The 19,214-nt window shown below is 37.1% G+C and overlaps 1 protein-coding gene across 6 annotated transcripts in view; it reads right to left on the reverse strand.

The window, feature by feature from the left end:
• slmapa (sarcolemma associated protein a) overlaps window positions 1-19,214 on the reverse strand; it is a 66,156-nt gene that overhangs the window by 41,248 nt on the left and 5,694 nt on the right. For all 6 annotated transcript variants that reach the window (XM_079242347.1, XM_079242346.1, XM_079242348.1 and 3 more), the window contains exon 2: window positions 3,730-3,877. In XM_079242347.1, coding sequence (XP_079098473.1) covers window positions 3,730-3,877 — 148 coding nt within the window. The remainder of the gene's footprint in view (window positions 1-3,729; window positions 3,878-19,214) is intronic.

Genomic DNA, 19,214 nt, shown 5'->3' on the forward strand with positions numbered 1-19,214 from the left:
ACCACTGAAGAACAGTCCCAGAAAAACCCATCTCTAATTTAAGTCGATCAATCAATAAGTCATGGTCTACTGTGTCAAAGGCAGACGTTAAATCTAGTAAAACCAAAACTGTGTAGCGACCAGAGTCAGCGGCCATCATCACATCATTTGAAACTCTCAATAAGGCAGTTTCAGTAGAGTGCTTTTTGCGGAAACCTGACTGAAATTTGTCGTAAAAATCATTTTCTTCCAAAAATGTAGTTAGCTGTTCAGCCACTACTTTCTCTAAGATCTTAGAAAGGAAAGGAAGTTTTGATATGGGCCTATAATTTCTTGGTTCCGCAGGATCTAGATTTGTTTTTTTAAGGATGGGATTTACCACTGCATGTTTGAAGTAGCTGGGGACTGAGCCAGATTCCAATGAAAGATTGATCAATTTAACAACCCAAGGACCAACTACATCAAAAACCTTCACAAACAAAGATGTCGGTAGAATGTCTGCCAGACTTGAGGAAGGTTTCATCTTGTCCACTAAAGCCTTCACATTCTGCAGGCTGACAGGAGTGAACGAGGACCATATCTGAACACTATTTGACACAGGGCATAAGTTATTTAAAGAAGGACTGATGCTGGCCCTAATGTCTTTCACTTTGGACACAAAGAAGTTTAAAAAATTATTGCAATCCTCCTGTGTATACACTGGAACATGTGGAGATGAAGGCACAAGAAGGTTTTCAATAGTATCAAACAGGACTTTAGGGTTTTTCTTATTACATGACACTAGATTTGAGAAGTAAGTTGACCGAGCTACTTTTATCATTTAATTTAACTCCGACATCATTTCTTTAAGATTAAGTCTATGTACCTCTAATTTTGTGGCTTTCCACAAACGCTCCACTTTCCGACAGCTTCTTTTAAAGTTACAAATAGCCTCACTCATCCATGGACAGGGCTTTTTATGCACAAGAGTGCTTTTAGAGGGGGCAACAGTGTCCAAAACAGTTAAGCAGTGACTATTGAAATTTGTCACATAAGTTTCCACATCGTCACACATTGCAAATGAAGAAAAATCAAAATCTGTATCTGCCAATAACTTGTGTAGACTATTTAATGTAATCCACTTGGCAAAGTCAAGGTCTGACCCATCCATAGCAGTGGCGTTAGACGCTGAGAAAGCTTTTGATAGGCTGGAATGGCTCTATTTATTTAAGGTCTTGACAAAATTTGGTTTTGGTCAAAATTTCATTGATTGGGTAAGAACTCTGTACTACAAGCCTAAAGCAAGGATCACTACTAATGGGCAGATGTCCTCCACATTCCCTCTGAGTAGATCGTCCCGCCAAGGTTGTCCACTCTCGCCAAGTCTATTTGTACTGGCTTTTGAGCCTCTGGCGGAGGCGATTCGACGAGATTCTGACATCAAGGGCTTTGTGGTTGGTCAGACAGCTCATAAAATTAATTTATTTGCCGACGATGTTATGTTATATATAACAGATCCTTCAAAATCCCTTACTCGACTACAACATCTGCTTGATTTATATGGTACTGTCTCTGGCTATAAAGTAAATTATGATAAAAGTGAAATAATTCCACTTACAACATTTAATCACTCTGGATATCAAAACACTTTTGCATTTAAATGGACTACAACAGGTGTAAAATATCTTGGCATAACTGTGGATAATAATCTTAAAAATCTTTATAAATTGAATTACAACCCACTAATTAAAAATATTGAGGAAGACAAGTGGTCTAGTCTACCCATTACTTTGATTGGAAGAATCAACTGCATCAAAATGAACATTCTGCCAAGGTTGCAATATCTCTTTCAATCACTTCCTATACCTCTTCCTCAAGATTTTTTTAAATCTCTAAATAAAACTGTAAGGAAATTCATTTGGAATGGTAAAGTGGCCAGGAGGTCTTTAGAAATGTTATCATGGGATTATAAGTCAGGAGGGCTCCAGCTGCCTCATTTCAAAAAATATTATTTTGCAGCTCAAATGCGATTTATTTTTTCCATGTTTGAGGGTGACACAGTTCCATCCTGGATATGCATCGCTTTTCATTCCTTGAGAGATAATGGTTATAAAGATTTTGTATACAAGTACAACTCAAAAATATTGTCTAAACTAACAGGTAATCCAATTCTATTTCACCTCAGTAAGTTATGGTATGAAATACATAAAAGCATTGGACAAAAAATCGAACTGTCATCGAAGTCTCCTTTAAAGCAAAACCATCTCATCCCATTGACTCTAAACAATAAGATTCTGGAAACTTGGAATCAACATGGAATTCATAAACTGGAGGACTGCTTTGAGAAAGGATCTTTGATGACTTTTGAACAACTGAAAGGAAAATTCAGTTTGCCAAACAAAACCTTTTTTTGTTACCTTCAGTTACGATCATTTTTAAGTAGCAAACTGGGCAAGAACTTTGTTTTACCTATTCTAACGGATCTTGAAAAATTATTGCATAATGGTGACCCATGTAAATTTGTTTCCAAAGTGTACTCTGTTTTGATAAAAGAATGTCCTAAACCAAAAATCTATAAATCCAAAGAGAGGTGGGAATTAGACTTAAATATCACAATTGACGACACCCTTTGGTCTGATTTGTGTAAGGACAGCATATCTGCCACTATAAACTCACGATACAGACTTATCCATTATAATTTTCTACATCAGTTGTATCTGACTCCAGAAAAAATCCATAGATCTAAGCCAGAACTCGCTGATGTATGTTTTCGATGTTCAATAGAAGTTGGCTCATTTGTACATTGTACTTGGTCATGTGTAAAACTCAGAGATTTTTGGCTGGACTTGTGTGACACTTTATCCAAAATTATAAAGATCTCTATACCCTTGGATCCTGAAATTTTTCTAATCGGAAATTTTATAAAAATTAATGAACCATTAAACAAATACCAAACAAAATTCCTAGAAATTGCCCTGGCAGTGGCTAGAAAGATTATTGCTGTTACATGGAAGTCTGATTCCCCCCTTCTTCTTACCAAATGGTACGCAGAAATGAACAGTTGTGTTCCTTTAGAAAAGATTACATACAGCCTAAGACAATCATATAAAACTTTTGTTAAAATTTGGCAAGCTTGCTTAGACTATGTAGGTGCAATCGCACTTTAATCGGCTTTATCGTGGTATATATATACATATATATTTTGTTCCTTTGAACAATATGCAATTATAACAGGAGCAATTTTTTTTTTTTTTCTTTTTTTGAGTGAGCATGGGAGGGAGGGAGGGAGGGAGGGAGGGAGGGGGGCAATATTTTTTGTTGCAATTGTTTTGACCCATTGGGCTATTTCTTCATTTGTGAAATTAAAATTTTAAAATGAAAATAAAATATTTTTTAAAAAAATCCACAAATTTATCACATTCAAAACTATACCTTCATAATGTTGTGTATGTGAATGCCCTTTGGGTCACCAGCATGTGGAGCTGAAAATATGACCTCAATATCGGTGCTGCACTGTGCAAGTAAATAGTGTGTTGTTTTGTTGTATGACCTTTGCTAAATTAGCCTTAAGCCATCCTTGAAAGAGTGCATTTATTTCAGGTCTGTGCATTCTGTCATAAAAATAAAAAAAAATTTAAAAAAAAAAAACCTCACTTTCCTGCGTGAATCTCTCGCGTTTTGAAAAAAGAAGAAAAAAAAAAAAAAAGCAAACAGTCTCTGCTGTGTCTTTTGATGCATCAATGTCAATAATTATTCAAATTATGCACAAACCTTTGCGTGTGTTCTCTGTGACATCAACACCAAACTGAATGATGTCACCGGACAGAACCTCACAGGGTGGACTCTCCTCTGAACCACGACTCAACCTCTGGCTGTTGATGAATGTGCCGTTGCTGCTTTTAGTGTCCTGCAGGTAAAACTGACACATAAATACAACAGGTAAGAATAATATTAAGAGGGTGATGAAAACAAAGATGCAATGAATGCAACCAGTAGAGGCACAGACAGGACATTTTGAATACAACAAAGTAATATGAAAATCTTAAAGATTAATAAATAAGAAATGACAGTGGCCAGACAGCATTTATATCATGAACTAAACTTTAAATCAGGCCTCTGTCATGTCATACCTTGACAGCAAGAATAATAGGTTGTTGTTAAGAAGCAAACAAATACATTGAACCATAATTGTAAATTCTTTGGAATGTTTGTAGAAAATTTCACAGCCAACCATATTTTGGCTTTTAATGAACATACACACCAACTGCAAATAAAATCTAGAAATTGCTAACATGACTTTGGGTTCAGCTTCTGTTTTTATAGTTTTATGTTACCATATTTGGACAAGGTAAAAGTGGACTGATGCTTCAAAAGCTGATATGACACAAATGTGTTATATTTTCCTTTTTCAGTCGTTTAATGAATGTCATATTCATAAAGTATTGTCTATAAACTAATGTTTTCAGTCCTGCAGTTTGTTTTCTCTTTTTGGTGTAGCTTTTCATTAACACAAATGTTTTTGGCAACAAGCAAACAAACCAGCTTATAGAACATGCATCTCTCGCCACATTTTCATGTGTAAAATTTCTTTAAGTCCGATCAGACCAGCACCATTATTCAGATAATAATGGGAGTTCACACAGATCACATGTTTGATTAGAATAAATTATTTTGACCAGCTTTGACAAACTTTCCAGAAACAGCTGAAGAAGATGAAATGCCTATTTCTGATATAAACAAGCACAGTCATGTGTTCACATTTATTGCCTTCCAGATTTCAATACTCTACCTTTAAAATTTAAAATTCTTTTAAAATCTCAAGCAGTGTACATCATACTAACAAGTTCTGTTTTGGTCCCAGCACTGTGGTCCAAACTACTGGGATCAGATCAGAAACTTTTATTTTTATATTTACACACAGCCTTTTATTCTGATCAGGCTTTTAATTTGAAAATTGTGCCAATACAAATATTGTCATAGTTGAGTGTCAGCAGATATCCAATTTTTTTTTTTTGTTTGTTTGTTTGTTTTTTACATAAAAAAAGTACTATTTTTCCCATTAAGAACAGTCTTGCTACTTTCTACACAGACAGTTTGCTGAATTACTAGCATTTAATTAATCCTGAGGTTAATCTGTGCACAAATACACAATAGAACTGACAAGACAGCAATATTTCATGCCATTTAAAGACACTGACAGTCATACAGCAGGAATTCATGTGGACTGTAATAACCATGAAAGAAAAACAAGATGCACGTGATGCTTATGCTTCAGCAAATACACTGAATTCAATCCAATTTAAATGAATATGAATACATAACAGTACATAAAATGTCAGAGCAATCTGAAAAAGCATGTCAACAGCTACAAGAATACTTGCAAACAAACGACAAGTTTTACAAGCCAACATTTACATACAAATCCACCACACAAATATTAAGGTGACAAAAGAACATACATAAAGAAACAGAAGACATAAAATTACACACACACACTCGTGATCTGATCTGGATGCCTGAGGCCTGTCTGGCATTCCACGAGTTTCATTCATCACTTCTCAGCTCTTCGTCAGGACTAAAAACCAGAGCAGTGTCCATTTGATGACAGAGAGATACAGACTGGACTCTGAAGAAAGGAAGGAGGGACGGAATGAAGAAAGAGCCAAAACAAGCAACGGAAAGTGAAGGAGTGAATGGCGTCAAGAACGATGGGTTCACATTGCTGTTTATCCGGCTGCAATGTGCTGCAAAAAGCTATCAACTCGCCTTTTATGATGACTACACTCTTTCACACAAACACACACTACCTTCTGTCCCCATGGTAACCTGGAGACAAGGGGGGACGGACCTAACTATAGAGATTTTCACCCAGCAACAACACACACTCTGCATCACATATCTCACATAGTTAAATCCACAATCATATATACACACTCACTGAACCCATGACATCAACCGCCTGTGACAACCAAAAATACTTGCTTTGTCCCAGTTGAATGACAGCCAAGTACAAATTATTTGTCCTTTAAGCATCATTCCTAAAAAAAAAAAACACTTGACACTGTTGACTTAAGCTTGACAGCAATAGACAACAGGTGAACTGGCATACATCAGACAACGAGGAGGTAAACGGGAAAATCTTTCAGCCCTTAGGCATGAAGAAACAGGTTTGCAACAAACTAGTGATATATTTGAAACATCAGATCTGATTGTTGGCAAATATGTTTTAGATTTGGTGGGATAGATAGGTTTTCAAAGTACTGAGGAAGGCATGTACTCGCAGGTGGCGATTTGAGTGGGTCCCTGAAAATTTTAAAAATTTTAGAAACAAACTTCTTTTTATTTCTTATAGACTTCTATTTTTTCAATAGTAGTGTAAAACTCTTTGATGCTGGTATTGTATGACATGTTTAAATTTAACTGACATATTTATCTATGAAATTAAACAATTAAAGTTCCAAATCCGAAAGGTTTATTACAAGAAAAATGGGATCTCGTCAGAAGCTAGCTGTATGCACCAACGCTGTCTGAGCATAAAAAAAATGCCAAATGCCATTTGACGTATTCTTCATCACCACCAACAGAGTATGTTTAATTTATCTAATTATAACACGTCCCCTAAAATGTTAAAACATCTAAAAGAATTAGCTCATCTTCAAGGAGTGGGGAAATGTGAGTTTACTTACTATGAAGTTTGTATCAATAATTGCTTATATGAAACCAATGGTTACTAGCTAGTTGTTTTAGTGGTGGCTAAACTAGCATATTGTACAGGGATCCCATTTGCGCAAATACAGGTTGGTGTTCACAATGCATAGTTTTTCATAGGAAAATTAGGTGTATCCTTGGGACACATCAATGGTGAGTTTACTACATCCTTTAAGATATTAATGCATTAGGAATGCGGGATGCATACCAAGTAAGATTATTATTAGGTGTTGCAATGTTTTACACCTGACATAACTATACCAAAAGAAGGGGGTCAGCAATTGCTCTAAACATAACCCAATAACAACATATCTAACAATAGTTTACAATACACTTAGCAGTAACAGTCGATGTTTTTTTCTGTTACTATGTCACATGTGTGGCTCAGCTCGACACATTTTAGGAAACCTGTAGGTTCTTTTCCCCCTGTGGACCTTTCTCCAGGGAGATAAAATTTGTACTTCTACCTCAAAATACTGGGGAGCACCATGTAGATGGTTTCAAAATCTGGCTTTGTAAGTGTGGCGTCAAATTCTTATAGATCTCTCAGTTTCTGCTTTTGTCTATCCCTTTCAAATTTCTTGTGTCTCCTTCTCCAGCACAACCCAAATAACGGGGTTCTGGATTTTATTGTGGGTTATCCATCTGGGATAATGATGATTCATGCTACTTGAGCATCTTTCTCACCATTAGCCTACTGCACAATTAATCTTGGCCCTGTTATATTGGAATATGACCATGCCACCAGTAAAGATAAAACAGAAAATCTACAGAAAAGCTATCTTTTAGGATTTTCTGGTAGTCAGCTGACCTAATTTGCTATCTGGGCCTTAGTGATAACAGGGTTACACAATTTTTTAGTCTCAACTTCCATTTCCATTTACATTGTGCCTGTGCCTGGCAGAGAAGATTTGGTAAGTGTTTTATGAGAACAACCCATGTACTCAACTCTTCTGCTCATCCCATTAATACATATTCCTTACAAATGTGGCACCATCTAAAAAACTCAAACAGTTTTTATAGCTATTTATCAGCAAAATGCATTCTAACAACAAAAATTAATCCAAACCCATGGAGCGAAGTTGACATTGTATTAAGTTTTACAAGAGATCCTCAATTAATCTTTCAAGACTATTCTTCAAAAAACAAATGTCCTTCAAAAGATGGTGATTCAGGGAGGCAGTGTACTTATTCATCACTGTTCTCGAAAAATATTGAGAGGTGATTCTTGGCTTCTTGCGGCCCCTTGGGAAACATATAGTGACATGACTTCACAGAGTAACCAATTTGCAAGATCAGAGGAATGAAACAATTTATATATATGTAATTATCATAGTTTATTTTCTTTGAGAGCAACAAAATTCAGAATTTAAGGATATTTTATATTATAGAAAGCTTGTTTTTAGATGATGTTCAGGAAAATACTTTTGGGCAACTGGATAACACAAACACAATATGGTTTAAACCAAGACACACACTCTGCTATGACATTCTTGCTGCATTTTTACACAACAACAGAACAGTTCACAGCAGCCTTTTATCGTTTAACGTGTCTTCATCTCTTCTACTCTTTCCTCCTTCAGTGTCAGTCAAAAGACACAGGTTTGTTTTGAAATTTTCTGCATTTTCCAAAAACAACATAAACCATCAGCTGGTAGCTAACAACCACTTAACCAGTCAGGAGGTCAACACATGACACCAGTTTAGCTGGAGTACACTTACACACACATACACACACACACTTTAGAAGAAAGGAGCAGTCATATGGCAGATAATTCTCTAAAAAAAATCACTCAGGAGAGAGAAAAAGTTTTACCACAACTAAAAATAAATTTGCTTCGGAGAAGGACGTGTCTTTTCCAGAACCTTCAATTACTCTGATAAAAGACACAAAGAAATATGTACTTTTTCATGTAGAAGGAAGTCTACTGAATAATATCTTTATTATTAATTATTACATTACTATGTTCAGATTTATACTGCATGTGCCCTTTAACTGTGTCAGATTCAGGCTGAAAACGGTACTACCACAAAAAAACTGATCATTTGCCTTTTTTTCTTTTTTTTCTTTTTTTTTTTTGATTGGGTATACGTTCATATATTCCTGAAATGACATGGTGTTTATGTGGACTACGACTTTTTCTAATTTGTTGTATTTCTTGATTTAATGCAAATCTGACGTGTCTTTTTCCCCTTTCGGTTGATTATGTCATTTACTTTTAAAGAGAAGTGTAATTGATATCATAAACAAAGCATTTTTACTCTCTTTTTCTTCTGATGTTTTTAACAATTTTGATGTATATTTAACATGAAATAACATTTTGAACCTGACGAAGATTGCTTCATGCTGTGTGGAGAAATGCCAGATGTCTGAACATATATTTATCTCATACAGACAGAATAAAAAAAGTTTCTCAGTTGTTCTAACGCCTGTGTGAGGCTCTATAAGCCTCAGCAGCACAGCAGATTAGATCTTTTCCTTTTGTAGGGGGGTTGATATAAAAAATAGCCTTTTATAAAAAGCAGGACCAAACATCTGACACACGGTCAGAACACATTTCTCACTGAGAGGTTTAATAATCATTTCTGATCCCTTATGACCACCCAGAAACGGCTGAGGCAAAGCAGCTAATCCAAACAAAAAATAATTACAGTTATACAGCTTAAACAGATAAGTGCACTCATGATACCTATCATCATGTTATAACCATGGCAGATGATGGAAGTCAAGCTTTTCCTTTTATTTGACTTAGATAACTGGTGCTTACTCGCTGCCTTGGAGCAATTCTGTTTTTATTAACTAATAGAAGTATGTAAACTTTAATTAGATTCAATACATTTTGCATTTAGTAATGCTGATAAAAAATCATTGCAACTAATAACACAGAAAAGTAACAGTTAAGCCCAATAAACTGAGAGCTAGGTCAACTGTTAATGATTAACAGTGAAAATATCTAAAGCTCTTTTGTAGGTTTGGATGGCTGATAACTGTCCACCTCACAGGAGGAGAAGCATGAGGTATGAGATTTGCTCCATATTCTATGAAGGAAATAATCTCATGCTGAAGAAAGCCGATTCATCATACCATGACTGGTATGAGAACGGTTACTTTCACACTGCTGCTGAGCAAAGCATGAGGGACGGCAAGAGGGTGCCCCTCACTACTGAGGAAAAGAAGACAAAAGGTCACAAATAGGGCTGCTCGATTATGACAAAAATTATCTCGATTATTTTGACTGATATTGAGATCTCGATTATTTAACACAATTATCCAGTATTTATAAACTACGCTAACCGTCTAATGCACAGTTCAGTTGTTTAATCTGTTTTTACCGCTTATATAGGAACTATTTTACGTTGGCCTCGATGTACGTTTTATGCCAAACAACCGCTGTCAGGCTACAGTGCATTTCTCTCATTCACCTGTGAAAAGACAGCTAATCTGAACCTGCTGGTTAACACGTTGCCCTGTAGCGGTTGGATATTACAGTGGGATATTAAGTGATTTGTATACGAAAATAATGCAGCCAGTTCTCACTGACAATGGTATAAACTAGGTTGTGAAATTCCACAACCGACTGCAATTATTCTACATTGACCTGCAGCCGGAGCCGACTGACACTGGCTGCCTGGGAGTGCTTTAGGATGGGAGAGACTCCCGCTGCTCGTCCGCTACAGTAACTGCAGAACAATATGTGCCTTCAAGTTAGGGCTGGGTGATATATCGAGTATACTCGAGATATCGTGGCTAGTCCCCTGTGCGATATAGAAAATGCCTTTATTCGTCATATTCGAGTATCCTGCTGTCACGCAGTTGTTTTTATCTGTGGGCGGGGTTTTCTCCCTCCTCCTCGACTCTCCACTGCTTTGCACAGAGTTAAAGCAAGCGCACCTAGTTACGTACATAACGTGAGCTACGTGCTACGTCATGAGAGGCAGCGTGTAGCCACTGTTGCCAACTTGGTGACTTACTCGCTAAATCTGGCGAATTTTTTCGTGAAAAGCGACTAGCGACAAATCTAGTGACTTTTACTGGAGTTATTAGAAACTTTCCTGGTGTTTTGGTGACTGACTTTAAAGCGCATATTGTAAAGTTATTGTCAGAACGAGAGTCTCTCCCCGTCCTAAAGCACTCAGTCGCTCCGGCTGCAGCTGCAGCCAGTCAGAGGAGCAGAGAGGACACCTGCACGACTCCACCTACAGTCACAATGAACAGCCAAATCCGCCACTGATCCCGCTCTGGATTACAGAGTGGGACGGAAATTACAAAGTTTTTCACGTCACGCAAAAATAATTAATTCTATTTGATTACATTCACAGCCTCTGTCACTGACTCACCTCATCCATTGCGTGTGTGAGACACAAGCTAAATATCTATCTAGCTCGTCATGTCTCTAGAAAGTACAGAAAGGAGTGGGAATCAAATCCTGAATTAAAAGCTGGCTGAAGCCGTTTATTGGAGACGATACGAGGACATTCTGCCTGTATTATAAGACTGATTTCTACGCTAAACTAAAAAATACAGACAACTCAAAAACGTATCCATAAAGCAAAGCCTTTAATAGTTAATAATAGTTCATCATTTGAAAATTCACCCCCTAGAGCCCCCTTTTTCATACGTTGCATTTATTACATCATGCAAAGTCACTTTTTGTTTTAAAATTACATGTTTGTGCAACTGCTTTAACTGTTCAATAAATACGATTTTGATCAGTTTGCTTAATTACAGTTTCATCCTTTTGGCATAAATGTTTAAAATCAGCATATCTTAATGCAGTCTGAACAATTATGTTTTAATGTAGACACAAAATCATCTTACTGATGTGATTGTGAGAACCAAAGCATTCATTCAAGACTGAGGTAAATATCGAGATATATATCGTATATCCTGACATGCCATAAAAATATCGGAAGATTACTAAAAGGTCATATCGCCCAGCCCTACTTCAAGTCAGTTGCCAAAACACCAGAAAAGTCTCCAATAATTCGAGTTAAAGTTCCTAGATTTGTCCCTAAGCGCTTTTAACATAAAAAGTTGCCAGATTTAACAAGAAACTCGCCAAGTTGGCAGCAGTGTCTGAATAAAACCAAAGCGGCTGTGGGAGGAGTTTACAGCACAGCGCTGCAATGCCAGTGACGCTGGATTAGCAACTGAAGACAGCAGGAGAGGAAACTGCAAAGAGAAAAATAATTGCACCCTTTTATTTTTATAATCGTTGAGAACTCAGATTAAAATCCTATCAATCGCCCTGCCCTACTCATAAATGATCATTTTTACCAACCAATCTTTATTTAGGCGGGTTTTTTTGTTTGTTTTGGGTTTCTTTGTTTTTTGGTTTTTTTTTTACCCAATGAAGATTGAAACTGAACCAAAAATGATCAGGTGGTGAGGACATCACATCTTGCTAGTGTACCAGGCTGGTTTAACAGTGGTTTAGGAAATCATCACCAATAATCTTTAGTTACACACATTACAAACCACCAGAGCACACAAACAGGTCAGCATGATGGCAGGTCATTAAAATTATATTCTTTTTTTTTTATCTTCATCTAATATATCTAGCCACTTGATACAATTTCAAGAACCATCAAACAACTTCCTTGACATTTGTACACAGTTCTTGCACATGACAACTGGATAGGAAGCGCAGTAGATCAATGCAATTTGACCCTAAAGGCCAAATCCTGTTTCATACTAATTGACTATACCACACCATCTGATTGGACCAAGAATAGTAAAGAAAAGAGAACATCAGTTTAGGATACACTATTTGACCGCACGGCAAGCTGTTATGATATGCAAATCTTAGCATTTAGAACTGCATATCGATGCAGTGAATCAGCTGAGAATAAATCTTGTGAAAACATAACAGACTTAAAAGTTAAAGCAGTTTCTGACAGACTGTTTAGTACATCATGCTGTTAAGCTGTTTTTTCAGCTTATGCCAGATTTAATAGTGTGACATAGTTTTACTCAAAAGTTCACCTGGAGTGCTTTTCAGACATGATGCTGGCATTTAAAACTGGGAGAGCACTTCCAGAGCTCCTCTTAAAAAGACTAGATGAAGAGAAAGCAGGAAGGAGTTTGGTCCTAGTGTGTATCAGAGCAGGGAGCCAGCTCACAGAAACCTGGACTCCTGCCACCATTTCCAAAAGAGGCTGTTAGCTGCTACTGGGAACAGAGAGAATGTTTTATCAGTGAGCTTATTCCTGCAGCACCATGTCTGTGAATGCACACATAAACAGCAAAAGCTCCCACCCTCCCTTAAAAGTCCCACCTCCCCACTACAAGGTCAAGTTAATTTATTTTGATCTCATTTTCTATCGCCTACAGCACCAAGTCAAAACAGAAGTCATTTAAAGTCATGTTTCTTCTAGAACAGGTTTGTAATGTCCTCACTAATTAAAACGGAACAGTCAGATATTATTTATTCAATTTAGATGATGGCATGTCATCGCTGCTGCCTGTGTCACACTGTTTGCATCAGGGTGAATCTCATAAACAAAGACATGTGAGAGGACATGCCGGTGAAGACACTTCTGCCAAAGTCACAGAGTGAACGCTTGAACACACATAAAACAAGCTGAAAATCAGACATCAAAATGATAGGGTTTTTTTTGTTTTTTTTTTAAACTCTTCCATGAGGTGAAGACAGAAACACTCCTGGAAGAGGAGTATTTTTCCTGTTCCAGTGCTATACTGAGCACCATGCCCATCACAGTACAGCTGAACAAACTGAATCTGACATCATATCATATCATATCATTTCTAAAATGTATTAAAGTTTAAAGCTTGTTACATACTCCACGAGAAGTGAGAACTTTTTTCTTGTTCTCGAGGCTCCGAGAAGAAAATGACGTCATTTTGTTCTCACGGACGCGTTTGAAGACAGTTCTTGACACACCGGGCTGGCAGAACTTTTTTCTTGCGGAGCACCGAGAAGTATCGTGTGACTGGTCGGACATTGGAGGTGGGCGTGGTTAACACAGAGAAAGCATGAAGCGGAGTTGCTGCTTCTGCGTTTTTACTGTTGCAGGTAAAATGGATTGTTTTAATAAACACAATCGACGTGCTTCTCGTGGAGTATGTATGGACCTGACAAGAAGACGTTTTTTCTTGTTCTTGCAGCCTCGAGAACAAGAACTCAGTTCTTGCTTCTCGTGGAGTATGGAACAGGTTTAAAATAGATGCAATATTCTGTGTAGGTATGGTAAAATTCACCACATTATTTTTATTTAACCTGAAGAACATTTAAAGCGACTCCACCAAATGAAAGAGTCTTCATCGGGACTTTTCAAAAGTTTAACGGTCTTCTGTAGCAGTGGTATGTGCTACAGCATCATCTATGGAAAACTAGCCTATGATCAAGTCTGGAAATGCTACATAACCTCACAGTTTGGAGCTGTTGCAACAGAAATAAAGAAATGGTCATTATCACATAAGTCAATTGTAATGCTATAATGGTAGATAACCCGTTACCAGAGTTCATGAATATATAATTCAGCAGTACAGATTTAAGGTTATTAATTTTTACATCCTGCTTGTTGTTCACCTGTTGACTACAGTTCATTTAGGTCAACATGAACAAAAGAAAACAATTTTCTATTCTGTCTTTTGTGCATCACTCTCCCGAAGAACTTTGATATTGTTCAGCCATAATCGGAATGTTAATCTGTCCAAAGTTCCTGGGATACTTGGACTGATTTAGTTGCCTGTAAGAAGCATGTGTATAAATATAGCTGATGTTGGAAAGGATGATGTAACTGGCATACAGCTACGAAATGGGCTTTCACAGCTGAAACTTTGATTTCCAATTAGTTGGTATTCATGGCAATCTTCATACCACAGTATACAATAAATATGGCATAATGCTGCAATCTAGAGATGCGCCTATCCACTTATTTCTCTTCAGATACACCACAACCTTCTGCAGTTATTCTACAATGACCTGCAGCCAGAGCTGACTGACACTGGCCGCCTGGGAGTGCTTTTGGACGGGGAGAGACTCCCGCTGCTCGTTTGTTACAGTAACTGCAGAACAATATGTGCCTTCAAGTCAGTCGCAAAAACACCAGAAAAGTCTCTAATAACTCCAGTAAAAGTTGCTAGATTTGTTGCTAGTCGCTTTTAGCAAAAAAAGTTGCCAGATTTAGCAAGAACAGTGGCTGAATAAAACCAAAGCGGCTATGGGAGGAGTTTACAGCACAGCGCTGCAATCCTAGTGACGCTCGATTGGCAACTGAAGACAGCAGGAGAGGAAACTGCAAAGAGAAAAGTAATCGCACCCTTTTATTTTTATGATCGTTGAAAACCCAGATCGTAATTGAGGTTGAAATCTGATTAATTGCCCAGCCCTAGCTGATACCAATCAAATATTCAGATGCAAAATGTGTCAACCCACAGCAATCCAAAACGCAAGGCTGGAAAACTGTCAGAATCTTGGTAAATTAAGCTAAAGGTGTTTTTGGAGGACTCGGCACTTACATGCTCCAAATAAGGTTCTTTTGCCAAAATAAAGCCATATTCGGATTTTAAATGTGAGATGAGTTACAACTTTGTTAGGTAGATTAGAATAAACAAACATGTTTGGTAAAGGAGAAAAAATGAAATAGAGAAAGTGACCTTCAACAAGGAGAACACTAATAACGATTGCGATTAGCACATTTAAGGGAGCTATAATTGTGTTCAGCAAACATTGATCATTTTTAGGTCCAATTATAATTTTAAATCTAGAAACTAATCAAGTAAACAGGGGAGTTTATCAAATCTTTGGATTAACTGCTCTACCTTAGTGACCAACTACAGTCAGACACAGGAGCTGTTGCCCTGGGTGATGCAAAGTCTGGTGAGATACAGGAGCAATGGCTTCAGGTCCATCTTGAAAAGGGAGGACCTTACTTTCCAGTATTCCTTTCAAGAGTCACACATCTCCAGCAGTCATCTCCAGAAACTAAAAAGCTGAAAGCAGCTTTTTAAAGCTGTACCTGTCCTCTCAGACCAGGTTATTGGTAACTCGCGATTTTTTCCAGGAGCTTTGGTGTGGGGGTCTATCTGGGCCAGTTCAGGGGCAGAATTGCATATTTTCGCACATGAGGTCTTATAAATAAGTTGCAAAAAGAGCTGCATGGGTCTTGGACATTCAATTCCCTTGGGGAAGCTAATCCCCTGAATGCTGCAGCCTCTATGTCTCTCCACCAGAACAGTTGGCTTAGGCTTTAAATTCTTGTTATCAGTTTGAAGTGAAGTGCATACATTTCTACCTCCTTCAGCCACCAGTGAACAGCATTTTCTTTTACATTTTCTTTTTGTTGTGGTGGATAGTGACAATAGTTTGGACTCCATCCAATTTGTTGTGAAATTCTTGGAAGAAAGTCTTGAGTTTCGAGAGCAGCACTGATCTGTGGTCAGCTAGAAGATCTGTGATGTTCCATTTGCTAACATGGCCTCATGGTCTCAGACTTTTCACCTGGTTTAGTGGTTTTTAGAATCAATGTAAGCAGTGACACCAGGCCATGATGGCTTAAATGATTAAACTAAACAAGGGACGGAAAAAAAAAAGAAAAAAAAAAGACAAATACTGTCACGAACAAAAGCTAGGTGAAGTACTTTAGAAAGGTAGTTGTAGAAGGAGCTAGAGTCTGGTCCATCTCTAGTCCATGCATTCACACAAAGTTAATTTGTTGTTTATGTTAATACCTTAAGAAAAAAATAACACTTTAAATTCCACAGATTGCTGTCTTTGCATCAAGACTGACAGGCCTACTTTATAAAAAATGCTATCAGTTCTATAGTATCTGAACACTTATGAATACAGAGTACAAGTACATGCACATGGTATTGGTGCATCCATAAAAATATATTTTTTCATCATATTCTTCTGTGTATCAGAATGCAGTATTAGTACAACTAAGCACACTCACAGACACACTGCCAAATCCCAGTCTGCTAGGGTGCTCCTCTTGCCAACAGCATCCTATCCTTTGCATGCACACACTCAGATTTAAAGTGTGTTGGAGAGTCTGTGTAACAGCATCCCTCTATTGAGATGGTATTCACACAGAGACCATTATGATGCCTCGAAATACTGAAACCAAACAAAAAGATCTGATATACTGCTCTCCACCAGCTGTCTGGTTGACCAATTGGCTCTTTGGCTGTCTTTAATCATAGACCAAACATCCATGATGTAGCAGTAAAGCTTTATACTGGCCAACACAAACTGACTCACTGCCTCAATCATAGCAACCTGAAAATAGTCTGTCTTGAAAAGGCATTGGCCCTCTGTATCTTCAGCTCCATCGCTCAAGATACGTTTAGCAATCAAAGAAACAACTAAAGTGAAATCTGCTTTTCAAATTCTAGATGCAGACATCCAAGGCCAGCAGCAATCCAATGACTCATCTTCTAGGTTCTGTGTCCTCATTACAACCCAACAACTAGACCGGCAATAACATGATCTCTCACCAACCACAAACAACTGATGTGCATCTACATAGGAAAACTTCCATGATAATAACAGATGACATACATGTTAGATTATCTGACTAGAATTTTTATGAGATTGTGGATTATCAGTTGCACTGCCTTCTATTTTCTTTTATGTACAGTAAACAAAATTTTCTAACTAACAGATTAGTTTATTTTTAAATTCAACTTCACAAGTTACAGGTCACTTTAAAGCTGGGGAAAGTTTTAAATGATTTATTCTGGTTTCATTAACAAAAAGAAAATTAGCATTTTCACAGGCGCATTTACACCTTTGTAAACCATTTGAGCTTACTGAAAAAACTACTATCATAATTTTATATATATATATATATATATATATATATATATATATATATATATATATCACCGTTCATTAAATACTACCACAAACACCACCATCAGGTTGCTTGTGAGTGCTGTCAAGTCAAGAAAAGTTACATCAGTGATTCCCAACTTGAGGTTCCAGACATCCCAGAGAGGGCCCCAAAGACCACAAGGGGTTCATAAGGCTTTTTTTTAATATATATATACTTGGCACAAATACTCACTTGCTGCCTGCCCAAACCAGAGGGTTCAAGCTTTTAAGGCTCTTAAACCATTTGTTATAGTTTCACAACTGTATGGGTTTCCCCTACATTCTTTTCATCTCTTACATCTCGATCCCGCATGGAGTGTGGGCCCAACATAACAAATTAATTATTTTGGCCTGAACTAGAACAAACAGATAGCGGAGCCATCAGTATGGAAAATGACAGCCAATTTAGTGCTAACATCTATCACGCTTTCATAGCTGCAACACCGTTGGTATTGTGCAGCAGTACGTTTGCATACCAGCAGAATTTTAAAATAATTAAACACTACCTTTTTTCTGTGAATTACTGACATGTCTGTATAAATAATGCAGCAGCATCTGTCATGAAAACCATAAATTTAAGACAAGCTGTAAAGTATTTGGTGGTGGAGTTACAACACAGTTCCTAAAGTTACAACAACATCCGGCAAAAGGATTAGTTTGGTCTTATCTGGTCAAATGGCACGAGTTAAGTTTCAATATACATGCTCATTGAATGGCTGAATGAATGAGTGGATAAGTAAGTGATAAAGGAGCATTACTGTGATCTCTACTGTGAGTCTTACGTCTGACTGAACTCACCACTTATCTGACTGCACAAGTGTAATGAAAATAACTGTATTTCACAAAGTTTCTGCATGTGTTGTGACAGTAAGCCATTAGATGCATTTTTTTAAACTACTTCAAAAAGATACATAAATTCAAGAGTAATCTTGTATTTCACTGACCTGCTATGCGATTCAAATGCAATTAATCAAAATTATGCCTTTACAAAACTTGAAATCATTAGATTTTTTTTTTTTTTTTCCCCAAATCAAGTTCCTCCCCTAATATTTATGTGTGCATATTTTTTGCAACTCTCAAGGTATTATATTTTGGAATTTATAGTTTTAAAGAAAAAAAAAATCCGCTTTCAAAATAAATAAACTTAAAATCAAGCACTATCAAATTCTAGCCTCTGAAATATTTATAGTCAAACCTTTATTGATAATTTTATTTTTAATTTTCAGGCTTAGTTGACAAAAAGTTAGCTTTTTCTCAGTTTTTTAAAAAGTTTTGAAGAAAAAGTAATAAACTATAAATAGCACTGTAATTTCAAGTGACTACTGATTTTTTTTAAGTGAGAAACCAACTGGTGTCTCGCAAGCAGGAAGCATGATGTGCTCTCATCTGTTTCAGCAGTTCCCAAACTGTAGTCCCAGGACCTTCATAATAAAGAGAGAAGCAGCTGTGTCTGATCTGACCTCCCCATGATGGCTGCTGCTTAAAATATACCCTCCATTATTTTTTTTCTCCGAGTCCCTCAAATATTTATCACACCAGCTGTTCTCATGCCAGTTTATCCTGCGTTTATAGGAGAATATCAAGGCTTAAGTCTCAGCAGGAGCTTATAAAATCCGCAGGCTACCATACACCATATCCAAGTTTGCCATTTGTTACAATTCTATTTTAGCCAGGCTGCAAAACTACAAATCTGGCCAAACGTAA

Source organism: Telmatherina bonti (assembly GCF_933228915.1).
Source record: "Telmatherina bonti genome assembly, chromosome: 6".
Classification (NCBI taxonomy): domain Eukaryota; kingdom Metazoa; phylum Chordata; class Actinopteri; order Atheriniformes; family Telmatherinidae; genus Telmatherina; species Telmatherina bonti.